This window comes from Cucurbita pepo, chromosome 5 (assembly GCF_057944985.1).
Source record: "Cucurbita pepo subsp. pepo isolate OVF chromosome 5, ASM5794498v1, whole genome shotgun sequence".
Classification (NCBI taxonomy): Eukaryota; Viridiplantae; Streptophyta; class Magnoliopsida; order Cucurbitales; family Cucurbitaceae; genus Cucurbita; species Cucurbita pepo.
In genome coordinates, this window is record NC_141802.1 from 18,452,070 (window position 1) to 18,464,113 (window position 12,044).

The following is a 12,044-nucleotide window of genomic DNA, read 5'->3' on the forward strand; positions in this document are numbered from 1 at the left end:
TAAACGTAAGAATTAGTTTCATGAATTTCTAAAATTCCAATAAAACGTCCTTACCATAGGGACTATCTACGAGAATTTTTTACACGAACGAATGAGGTAGAACAAAGAGAGTAATAAAAATTGGATGTTTAAAGACAAAAACAGATGGGAGAGTGTTGTAGTTGCAGAGGTCAACTATTAAACATTATCACGAGACAAAGACAAAGAGAAAGACAAGCTGTCAAAGGAGAACGAAGTAACAAAACAAAGGCTTTAGAGATCACATGATTTTTGACACTCCAATTTTTTTATTTTTTTTTTCCAAAAAAATTAATAATTTATAGAAGTTCATATCATTACGCCAAATTTTGACAACAACAACTTAAATTGTAAAAATAAAAGCTTATAATCAATCAAGTTGGGCATCCGACCATTGTCTTCCTCTGAGCTCTTTTGTCCTCAAAAATTTATTTATATCAATTGAATCAGATACCCTTAGAATATTTTGGTATTTGTTTGTCACTCTCTCTACCCACAACTTTCATTCAACATTTCCAAATCTTCTCTCTCTAACCAATATGATTCACAGACATTAAAGGGTGTCTCAATCTGTATCCATCAGCTGGTGAGTTTCTTTCATTTGGATCTCTTCAAGTTCATCTTTTCATAGCTTAATTTTTGAACTTTTTTGTTGTCGGTGGATCTTTTGATGGACGAATCTTTAGAGAAATCATGAAAATCTCATCTGGGTTTGTTTCAAAATTTGATCTTTTTTGTTGTTTTGATCGTTTTTTTAAGCTTAAATTTGGTTTGAAAAGTTTCATGTTAGCTAGTTGTTTCTAGGGTTTTATGTTCTTAGAGATTTAAACAAATTCTAGTTTGATTTTTTTTTTTTTTTTTTTTCAGGAAAATCTGAAGAGAAAGTGAAAGTAATGATGATAAATGGGTTTGATTTGAACGAGGAAGCCACAGCCATTGATGAAGAGAACTCGAGCAGCAACAATGGAAGCTTGGAGGAGGAGAAAGAAGAAGAGGATCAGAGAAGAAGTGGCGGTGTTAGAAAATATTCAAGGTCCAAAATGCCTAGGCTTCGTTGGACTCCTGATCTTCATCTTGCCTTCGTAAACGCCGTTGAACGACTCGGCGGACAAGAACGTAAGATCGAGTTCGAATTCTTGACCTATTTAAACAAATGCTTTCAACCCGTTCGATAAATATTTGACTTTTTAAAAATTATGTTTGTCGAACTAAAAAACTAAATTGTTATCAAACCCGTTTTTATTTTCGAGTTTTTTGATCGGAAAACGATAAAACGTCGAGCTGATTTCGTGAAATTGAATGGATAATTTTCAGGAGCAACTCCAAAGTTGGTTCTTCAGTTGATGAATGTAAGAGGGCTCAGCATTGCCCATGTAAAGAGTCATTTGCAGGTATCCATGCACGGACATCGATTTCACAACGCTTATGTCCTCTTTCTCCCTTTACTACGACGATGTTATTTATAAATCAAATTATTTCGTGGATTGAATTTTACTTGACTGCCGATATTCCCATTACATGTGCTCGGGGTAGAAATTTTGAACTATTAAGTATTACAGATCATCGTCTGAATGCATTATACGTCCTATAATAGGTCCCGTTCTTCTACTTTTTTTCGAGAGTCGATGAATATTCATAGCACTTATTATTATGGATTTAAATGTTGGGTTTGTGAGTGCAGATGTATCGAAGTAAGAAGCTGGATGAGTCTGGACAAGGTAAGAGTTTCTAATCAGTGGCCAGCTAGCTAGCTGGGATTCTCTTAGGTTTTCGTGGAAAAATATGTTTTAATAATATGTTTTTTTTTTTTGTTTGGTTCTAAATTACTGAATTTTTATGAACAATGATTTTGATATGTTATTATAATCTGCAGTTTTGTCTCAGACAATGTTTGGTAGAAATCACATTGTGCAAATGTACCAAAGATTGAATCACCATCACCATCACCATGGACACTTCAGACCCCATCTCCTAACCCCTAACTCTTCGAGGTAATTTTCATTTACCCGTTAACGTTAACGTTAACATACTCTCTCTAATCGGTCGTTTTCGAGCTAGAGATGTCTATCGGGATGGAGAAGCCTTCTCTGTTCCCGTCCCTGCCTCCTATTTCAATTCTTATTCTCGTGAAATTTTCTATTTATTTTTCTGAAGATTTAAACAGAAATCTTTCGTAGGGATCCGATTCCTAACAGAGAATTTTTCTCATATTTTTATATTTTTTTTAAAAAAATATTTTACGGATGATTTCCATCTTTCGATATAGTTTCAATTAAAAATATTAAACATCTTAATAAATTCAATAATATTTTATAAACAAAAATATAATAATAATGTTAAACCTAATTTCTAAGAACTCAAATTTAAGTGTATACTTTTATTTATATATATATATATATATATATATATATATATATATATATAAGTCCTAAAGGGTTAAATAGATATCTCTGTTATGAACTCACTTTTTTTTAAAACGGAGCATATCTTAATGAAAATGTTCACTGTTAAGCTATACGTGTCGAGACGGTCGAACTCTTGAGCTGGAGAGACTGTTACGATCAAATCCAAATTTTTGTGGAAGGATTGCGACCAGAAAAAAACCCTAATCGAGTATTTTGTGTGTCAAATTAAAATGTTAGGTTTGGAGAATGGGAAGCAATAGATCCATTGGCAATGAGGGCAAGTTCTAATCCATGGAGAACAGAGAATTCAAAGATGGAGAAGTTATGTAACGAGAGGCCACCTCCCTTTCAAATGGGTACCAACTTGATGACCTCTCATATCTATGAAGTGGCTAATGCAATATCAAGAACCACACCCATTAGGCCAAGCCGCTTCCTTGAGGACAAGAAATGGCCACCCCATGAGATCATTTCTAGACACCATTTTCGTATCAATAACAACAACAACAATAATATTACTATTCAAAAAGATCACTTTCGACCCTCCAACAAACTCGGAAGCTTCGATCACGATCTTCTTCACCCTCCAACGCCCTCCTCCCACGTCCCTATGGAGCCTGACCGTCCCTCGACCGATGTAAGTTTGTTTCTTTCAGTGCATTTGGCTTATAATTGTCTTTAAAAGTAATCTTGAGCTCACGTTTTAAGCGCTTTTGTGATATCCCACATTGGTTGGGAGGAGAACGAAATACCCTTTATAAGGGTGTGGAAACATTTACCTAGTAGACGCGTTTTAAAGCTTTGAGGGGAAGCCCGAGAGGGAAAGCCCAAAGAGGACAATATCTGCTAGCGGTGGATCTGGGCTGTTACAAATGATATCAGAGCCAGACACCAGACTATGTGCCAGCGAGGAAGCTGTTCACCGAAGGGGTAGACACGAGGCGGTGTGCCAGTAAGGACACTGGGCCCCAAAGAGGGGTTGATTTGATAGGGTCCTATATCGATTAGAAAAAGGAACAAGTGCCAGCGAGGACGCTGGACCCTGAAACGGGGTGAATTGTGATATCTCACATTGGTTGAGAGGAGAACGAAATATCCTTTATAAGGGTATGGAAAGTTTTCTCTAGCAGGCTAGTTTTAAAGCCTCCCGAAAGGGAAAGCCCAAAGAGGACAATATCTGCTAGCGGTGGTGGGCTGTTACAAATGGTATCAGAGCTAGACACTGGGCTATGTGCCAGTGAGGAGGCTGTTCCCCGAAGGGAGTAGACACGAGACAGTGTGTTAATAAGGACGCGGCCCCAAAAGGGGGTGGATTTGACGGGGTCCCACATCAATTAGAGAAAGGAACAAGTGTCAGCGAGGACGTTAAGCCCTAAAGCAGGGTGGATTATGATATCCCATCTTGGTTGGGGAGGAGAACGAAATACCCTTTATAAGGGTGTGGAAACCTTTCCCTAGTAGACGCATTTTAAAGCTTGAAAGAAAAAGCCGAAAGAGGACAATATCTGCTAGTGGTGGATCTAGGCTATTACAGCTTAACTTCGAACATTATGTTAATAAGATTTCGTGTTTGGAATTTGCAGCTACGGTTGAGTTTACGCAATAGCTTCGAAGATGGTGTCGGGATGGCGATGAACGATGAGGATAAGAAAGAAGAAGAGATCAATACAGTACTTTCTCTATCACTGTCTAGCTCTTCACCAAGACAACAGGAAGATGAAGATTGTAAACAAACATCATGGGCTGAGTACTTAGGATCTGACCATGCAAAATTATAAGGCATAGGAGTGAGATCTTGTAAGTACTTGTGTCCTCTCATCTTCATTTTTTTTTTCTTAATGCAAAAATTTTACATTAATATTTCTTCATCTTCGATTTTCGATGTTTCAAAAATGCAATTTTGTAATAATCTTGTTTTGGTAAAATTTTAAGATCTTTCAACCAGCTGACCTACTCAAAACAAAGAGAAAAACCCATGAACGAGCTATAAAATAGAAGGAAAACCAACTTAGAATGCATTAAACTAGTACGAAAACGAGTTGAATGTTAGGATCGCACAAGAACACACACTCGATCGAGATGAACACAAAAAGCAGGAGAGATAAAATGCAATGAGAAATATTAGCTAAAAGTTTATATTGATGATTTCAAATATGTACACCAGATAACATACAGAAAATGGGTACATATATGGTTTCGGTTTACTATATATGAATATCTACCATATATCTCTACTAGATATTTATTATCAATAGTCTGCATGCTCTATATCCCAACATTGAATCGAAATGAATTGACCTACTTAAAACAACTCGAGAACCCCATGAACGAGCTGAAATAGAAGGAAAACTAACTTAGAATGCACTAAACTAGACCGAAAACGAATTGAACCGGATCGAATTGAGTAGAACTGTAACGATTCAAGCCCACCGCTAGCAGATATTGTCCTTTTTGGGCTTTCCCTTACGGCTTCCCCTCAAGGTTTTTAAAACACGTCTGTTAGAGAAAGGTTTCCACATGCTTATAAAGGGTGTTTTGTTGTCCTCCCCAATCGAGGTGGGATCTCACAAGAACTAATTTGAAAACGAACCGAATCGGTCTAAAATCATTGAAACTATAAGAACATTGCATAACATTGCCTTTTATTTGGTAAACATTACATGAATCGAAATAAGCACAATAACTAAAAACAGCCTCCGCCAAAGCCGTCACAACCACCGCTGCCGTAGCAGTCGACACAGCCAGAACAGGCAGCACAGCCACAATCTCCGCCTCCAGCTGCCACGTCAGCTTTCTTTTGAGAATCATCGGAGTTCATACCAGCAAAAACGATCATTAATATGAAAGAGATTGACATAAAGATGGCGGAAAGTACAAAGAAGCCGCCGGAGCTGACGACGGCGACATCTTCAAGGCCGCCGCCATGGGAGGCAAGAACAGGCCTTCCCATTTTATTATATTCAAATTTTACATGATTTTTCATTATAAGTTGGTATTTATAGATTATTCCAAACAAACTTTGGTGCAATTTCAAATGCTAACGCAACTAAACATTAAGTTATTCATGTGGACATTGTCAAACAACCAAGTATATATATATATATATATATTAGCCCATTTGGATTAATTCTAAGTTGACGTTTGGGGTACAAACTTGGTTTGTCGGGGTATCAGATCATATGACTTAATAACAGACCAACTTGGATTACCTCACTCAAACCATAACGTTGGACTGGGTTAGTTTTTTTTTTGTTCGGTTGAATTTTTGGAAAATTATAAATTTTGGTTTCGTTTGCGAATTAGACTTTTTTTTTTAGTCGGGTAAATCTAAAAATAGGGTTACTGTCCAACCGAGAGCTCAACCAATTTATCGATATTAGTAATGCATTTTGAATTGTAAAGGTTTTGTATTTGAATTTTATGAGATTTTAGTTATTCATATAATATGTACGGTGGATAAGTAGAATTTTTTTCAACCCAATCCAAACCAACTCGAAAATAAAAGGTTAGGTTGGGTTAGGTTGGGTTGGGTTGAGTTGTAGACTCTATTCGAATTACTTAGGTCACCGGTCACCACAAGAAAATATGACCGTTGATATGAGAGATGGCTACGAAAATCACATAAACCGAAAATAGCCTGTCGGAGCTAACATCTCTGAAGCCACTACGGGCGGCAACAAGGATTGGTTTGTTTAAGACAATATCACCGTTGTAAGTCAACTTATTTAAAATAACGTCTGTCATCATGACCAACTTTACGAAGAATTTCTGTCATGTATACTTTTTTTTCTCCTTTTTGTAGCTTCGTCGTATATTTAACTAGGTTTTTCTTCGCTAATCGAACATGAAATTAATACAAATTAAGTTAATTACACGTCCATATAATATATGTAATATAGAATAAAACGTAGACTTCAACATCGATATCGACATCAACATCAACCTCCACAGCCACCGCAGCCTCCACCACAGCCACCCCCTCCGCCACCATCACCGCCACCACCGCAACCTCCACCGCAACCTCCACCGCCGTCCTTTCTTTTAGGGTCATTAGAGTTGCCGCAAGCAAATATGATCATTGATACGAGAGAGATAGATAGAAGGATGGCTGAAAGCAAAAACAGCCCGCCGGAGCTCACCAAGGTGACATCTTGGAAGCCGCCGCCGCCGCCGGCGGCAGCAGCAAGAATTGGCCTGCCCATTTTCTTGGTTTATAAATTTGTACACACAGCCTGCATTTATATTGACTGCCTCACATCGTAGATGAAGCTTCCTAGAAAATATCCATTAATTCTTAATAATGGCGTCACTGTTTCTTGCTACACAAGGCTTAGGTTAAATTTCATGTGAATTTTCCTCTCCATTAAATTATTACACGAAAGATTGTGACGCTCGAGATATCATATCTGAATAAACGTGATCAAAAAATGCTTAACTTATATTAATAAGGTACATATTCTTTTTTTCGTTTCTTAATTACAGAACTTCATGGTTAAACGTGTGAGTGATCTATTGTAATGTTTTTGAAAGCGTGTGAGTGAAAATGTGAGATCCCACATCGGTTGGAGAGGTGAACGAAACATTTCTTATAAGGGTGTGGAAACCTCTCCCTAACAAACTTGTTTTAAGACCTTGAGGGAAAGCTCGAAAGGAAAAACTTAAGGAAGATAATATATGCAAGCGATGAGCCGAAAAGCTGACAGACATGTGAGTTCGAGTAAAGAAGAGATATATAAATTGAAGCGTTTTTGTACCTCGTTCTACCTATTATCGTTCGGTTCCATTCAAGGTTTTTTTTTTTTTTTTTTTTTTTTTTTTTTTTTTTTTTTTTTAATCATTTTTATGGACAAAAATAGCTTAAAAGATATATTTGATCAAATTAAGGAGACCAAAAAGTCTTGATTAATTAGAATATTTTTTTAAAACATAGGAGAATTGGAGAAGTTATTGTTATTGACCAAATCAAACCAAATTAAACTATTATCATTTGATGTATCAATAATTTTTTAAACTGAAGTTGAGAAAATAATATTTTAAAACATTTTATTTTGGAAAATGTATAAAATACTTTGGAAATATTTTTTTTTATGAGTTGACAAAAATTTTAATTAAAAAATAATATTATTGTCCATATCAACTATGCTAAAAAGTTATAAAAGAAAATAATTTTAAAAAATACCAATAAAAAATAACTTTAAATTTTCAAAACTTTTATTAATATTCTTAAATTTTGAAAAGATCTAAAATTATTAATTTTGGATTAAAGAGTTAATAATTTATTTCAAAAACTTTTAACATGGTTTTAAAACTACCTTTAATTAAAAATACTCAAATTTTTAAAAATTTCATTAACCCTTCAACTTATTTTTAAAAACTTCAAAAAAAAAAATTTAATTTTGACGTTTCAAAAATATTAATAAACTTCTTAAAATAACATTAAAACATTGATAGATAATCTATAAAGTGTTGATAGACGATTTTTGTCTATATATTTAATTTTTTAATTTTTTTTGTTTATAATAGTAAAGGGTGTGAATGCTACTTTTAAAATTTTATGATTATTTTTTTTAAAACGTTACAAATATATTTTTTAGTGAAATTTTTTAAGTTCAAAGGTATGTTTGATATAATATTATCCAAAATTAATGATAAAGATTTTTTCTAGATTTTTTAAAATTTTAAAAATATTATTGAAATTTTTTAAAGTTAGATAAAATATAAAATTTAGGGATATTTTTATTAACTTAGAAATATATAAATACAATAATAATCCATATATAAATTTGACTTTAAAGCAAATTAGGTGATGACTTTATGCATAATTATCAATAATTTATGACAATTAAACTAAGCCATAATACACCTAACTACCTGATCATAAATGCTTATGTGGACACTTTCCCATAATTTTAGTCTTTTTTTTTTTTTTTTATTACAATAATTAAATTAATATAATTTATTACTTCATTTTAAAGAATTTATTAGTGTAGGTTTTATTGATATTTTACTTTCAATAATTCTCAAGAAAAAAAAAGACTTAAAAGACTTTTTGAAAAAGAAAAGGAAATTAGTAATGAAATATACTTTAGCAATGCTCTTATGGAATTTGGACAAAAAAAAAAAAAAAAAGAACAAAACCGATTCGAGAGCTAAGGAAATGAGAGGGAATTGGGTCACAGAGACTGTGGTTTTGGTAAACAGTCGTTTAAAACTCATTACTGCAATCCTCCTGTTGTAAGGAGGTACAGGAGGCACCCCTTCTCTCGAAGTTACGAGCTATGTTGATGAGTTTCTAAGTCATATTTTCTCCTCTTCCTCGACATAAGCTCGAGCAAGTTTTTTTCCTCTACTTCCACCGTCGCAGCACCCCTTCTCTCGAAGTTACGAGCTATGTTGATGAGTTTCTTAGCCATATTTTCTCCTCTTCCTCAACCTAAACTCGAGCAAGTTTTTTTCCTCTACTTCCACCGTGGCAGCCTCTAACTCTAAATCATTAGTATATATAAAGAGCGGGTCAAATAGGAAGAACTCGAAGATTCCACCTATGAAAAGCGCCTACACCTAAGAGCTTAAGTTACTGTTCCCAAAGCGTGAAAAGCCATTTTGGGAAGATAAGAGCTTAAGTTACTGTTCCCAAAGCGTGAAAAGCCATTGTGGGAAGATCGTTACTGTTCCCAAAGCGTGAAAAGCCATTGTGGGAAGATCGATAGCAGAAGACCGGATAAGATTGAAGTATGAACCCTTCCCTCTCTTTCACCTGAACAGGTCGAGAGAGATTAACCCTACATAAACGTGACCAGTTAAAGGGAAGGTCCACCAATGATTGATAGGTCATTCCCGAACCAAAGCTACAGTCGGCCTCCTAAGAGGGGATGTCTCGACGCGTTGGTGAGGTAAGCACCACATCGTGCATTTTCTTTCTTTTTTACAAACCTCGATCAAACAAATTTATCGTTGATAGCATGTAAAAGTTAGGTGCATTTTCTCGCAACGAGAAATATATTTTTATTGCAGAAAATATTTACAATCAACCTAAGTTGTTGAATTCTTTCCTTTTTCCTTTATGACGAAGTGGCTGAAGATCGTGAACAATTGTGATCTTGATGACCAATTCCAGAAATACAATGTTTTACCTTGTTTGTGAGCAGCCAGAGTAGACTGCGTCGTCATGTCGTCATGTCGAGTCGAGTTTCAGGACAATGGTTGACAATGTGCGCTTAAGCCAAGACTCCGATGGGGATCTCGGTAGAGGAGGAGAAAGCTCACGTTGTGAAGAAATGGGCACAGAACTTTTTCTGCAACGAGCGATTTCGAGATCGGTTCTTCCCCGAGCTGAGGCTTCATGACAATGCTTATGGCCTTTAGTGTTCTGTTCAACATGTGATCCCTTTGGCACTTTGTTAGAAGTTTCTGAACTTGTGAATGACACAAAGTCCTGAGAAGAATCATCTGAGATTGCTTCTTGACTTGATTTTTCATGATGAAGGCTTCCTAATACTGTAGCATTCGGGTTCGAGTTTGCATCGGAACAAGACGAACATGAACCACTAGACTCCATACTTGTAGAGCTCAAGCTTTTGGTCTCACCTTCAACCTTTGAAGGCTGGACATGTCGAGGAGAAGAATCCAAATGAACTCCACGAGCTGCTGCGGAGCATTGCCTTCTCATCCCGGGAACTCGATGATGCCGAAGGCCAAAGGAACCACTCAAGCAAAAACGAGCGAGGAACCGACGAGCTTTAGTAGCTGAGTATTCAGGTTCATCAAGATCAATATCTTCATCTTTGCTAGTTTCTTCGTCGTGAGTATTCGGAGGAGCGTAATTCGATGGCAACAACATTGGAATCGAATTTACTCCGTGCTCGATATCCATTTCTACAATTTTCCTTGCTTCTCTCTGCTGCACTCCTTGAACATCTTTCTTTCTATGATGAACAACTTGAGATGTTTCTGAAGCCAATGCCTTGGCAGCAGGCAGGAATCTTCCCATCATGAGCTCATGAGTTTGCTGATCTTTTAAGAACGTTCCTGATGGCTTAACATCACCTCCATCCAATCCACTCGAACCAGTTTCACTACAGTTCATCGAGAATGACTTAGATCTCGAAAGGGTGTCGTTTGCTTCGAGATAAGTCTCGTCACCGTCACCGTCACCGTCATTGTCCGAATCAAAACTTGAATCCCTCTCAAACGTCTCCCTCAAGGACATAAATCTAACAATGCTTTTATGAGAATGGTAATCATCTCCTCCTCCTGTGCTACAAAGATGATTTGAATCTGAAGACGTCCCCGGAGGTTGTTTCGGGGCAGCCGAACGCGGTATCAAACCTATGGTTTGTGATTCTCTACCATCCTTAGGCTTTCCTGGGGAATGCTCCCATACAAAAGGAACACTCCCCGGATTCGATACCGGCCCAGATTTCAATTCAGACTTGTAGACAGGAAGATGCAGCCAGCGATTATCCGTTCTCGCTAGCTCGTTCGCTTTCGATGATGTTTCGATCGATGAAACACGCCTCACCGACAGAAACGGCTGATTTAAATCCAATTGCTTGCTCCCCATCAGATTCTTCAGCTCCAAATGAACAATACTGCATTGTAGGGAAGGGATGATCAATGAAAAATCAGTCCAAATCCAGCAGCATTGAGAAACAAGAGATCAAACATGGACAGAATGAATCAAATCAAAACAGGAAGTGGGAATTACATAGAACAACAACAAAAACAACACAATTGATTAATACTTACAACCTGAATTTAACCTCTAATAATGTAAACATTTTCAGAATTTTCCACTATCATCCAATCAGTTCAATCAAAACAAGACGAACATGAAGAAACAATCGTTAAGCCTAAAGAAATCTCAATCAATTCTTGTTTTCCATCACTTTCTCAGAAACCAAACAGATTTCTCAGAACAGTACAACATCAAGAATATTGGAATTCAACGTAAAACCTAAAAAATCGATACCCATTTCAAGAGCCATAAACAAAGCTCTGTATATCAGCAGCAAGACACAATGAATCCAAAATCCATAGAAACAGAAACAGAAACAGAACAAGAACATAAAAAATTCCAACAGAAGCCAATAATTTTAAAGAACAACACCAAAACAAGAGATACCCATCAATCAGAACAAAAACACGATCGACCCAGAAACGAAGACGAATCTTGTTTCCGAAGAATCGAAAACATAAAGTAAAAATCAGTGAAGAAATGAAGAACAGGAGAGGTGGGTATTAAGAATAAACTTGTGTGCGCGGCGGAGAGCTAAATTACTCGCGTTTACAGAGCAAAACAGGGCTTCTTTTCCTATTGCAGATCAAAACAGGGGTTTCTTCGTGATCTGGGGATTTGCTTCAGGGTTGAGATCATGGAAGTTTATGTCGAATTATGAACAGCCGTCCATTCCATGCAGAAGCATAGCCGTCACTCTCCTCTCGTAGTTTCCATTTCCATTTCTTATTTCTTCTTATATTCATCTGTTAGTTAAGAACTAAATTTTTTTTATATAATTTTTTTAGTAAAAAAAAAATATATGGTTAATATTTGATATTAATATCAAGATATTTTTTAAAGAAAAATCTTAAATTTCTTCTTCATTTGGATGCCAAGTAAGC

The 12,044-nt window shown here is 36.1% G+C and overlaps 2 protein-coding genes across 3 annotated transcripts; one reads left to right on the forward strand and one right to left on the reverse strand.

The window, feature by feature from the left end:
• The first annotated feature begins 378 nt into the window (after positions 1 to 378).
• Positions 379 to 4,309, forward strand: LOC111795167 (uncharacterized). The gene is made up of 7 exons (XM_023677443.2): positions 379 to 604; positions 886 to 1,134; positions 1,333 to 1,409; positions 1,700 to 1,736; positions 1,892 to 2,009; positions 2,661 to 3,060; positions 4,007 to 4,309. Exons 2-7 carry the CDS (start codon positions 912 to 914, stop codon positions 4,199 to 4,201), a joined length of 1,050 nt encoding a protein of 349 aa, XP_023533211.2. The 5' UTR covers positions 379 to 604; positions 886 to 911; the 3' UTR covers positions 4,202 to 4,309.
• A 5,085-nt stretch (positions 4,310 to 9,394) lies between these two features.
• LOC111794847 (uncharacterized) lies at positions 9,395 to 11,889 on the reverse strand. Of its 2 annotated transcripts, none has more exons than XM_023677012.2 (2): positions 11,704 to 11,889; positions 9,395 to 11,014 (listed from the first exon to the last, which is right to left on the reverse strand). In XM_023677012.2, exon 2 carries the CDS (start codon positions 10,984 to 10,986, stop codon positions 9,598 to 9,600), a length of 1,389 nt encoding a protein of 462 aa, XP_023532780.2. In that variant the 5' UTR covers positions 10,987 to 11,014; positions 11,704 to 11,889; the 3' UTR covers positions 9,395 to 9,597. The 2 variants fall into 2 exon arrangements, with proteins under 2 accessions (XP_023532780.2, XP_023532779.2); XM_023677011.2 differs by having other exon boundaries at positions 11,676 to 11,889.
• Between the last annotated feature and the right edge of the window lie 155 nt (positions 11,890 to 12,044).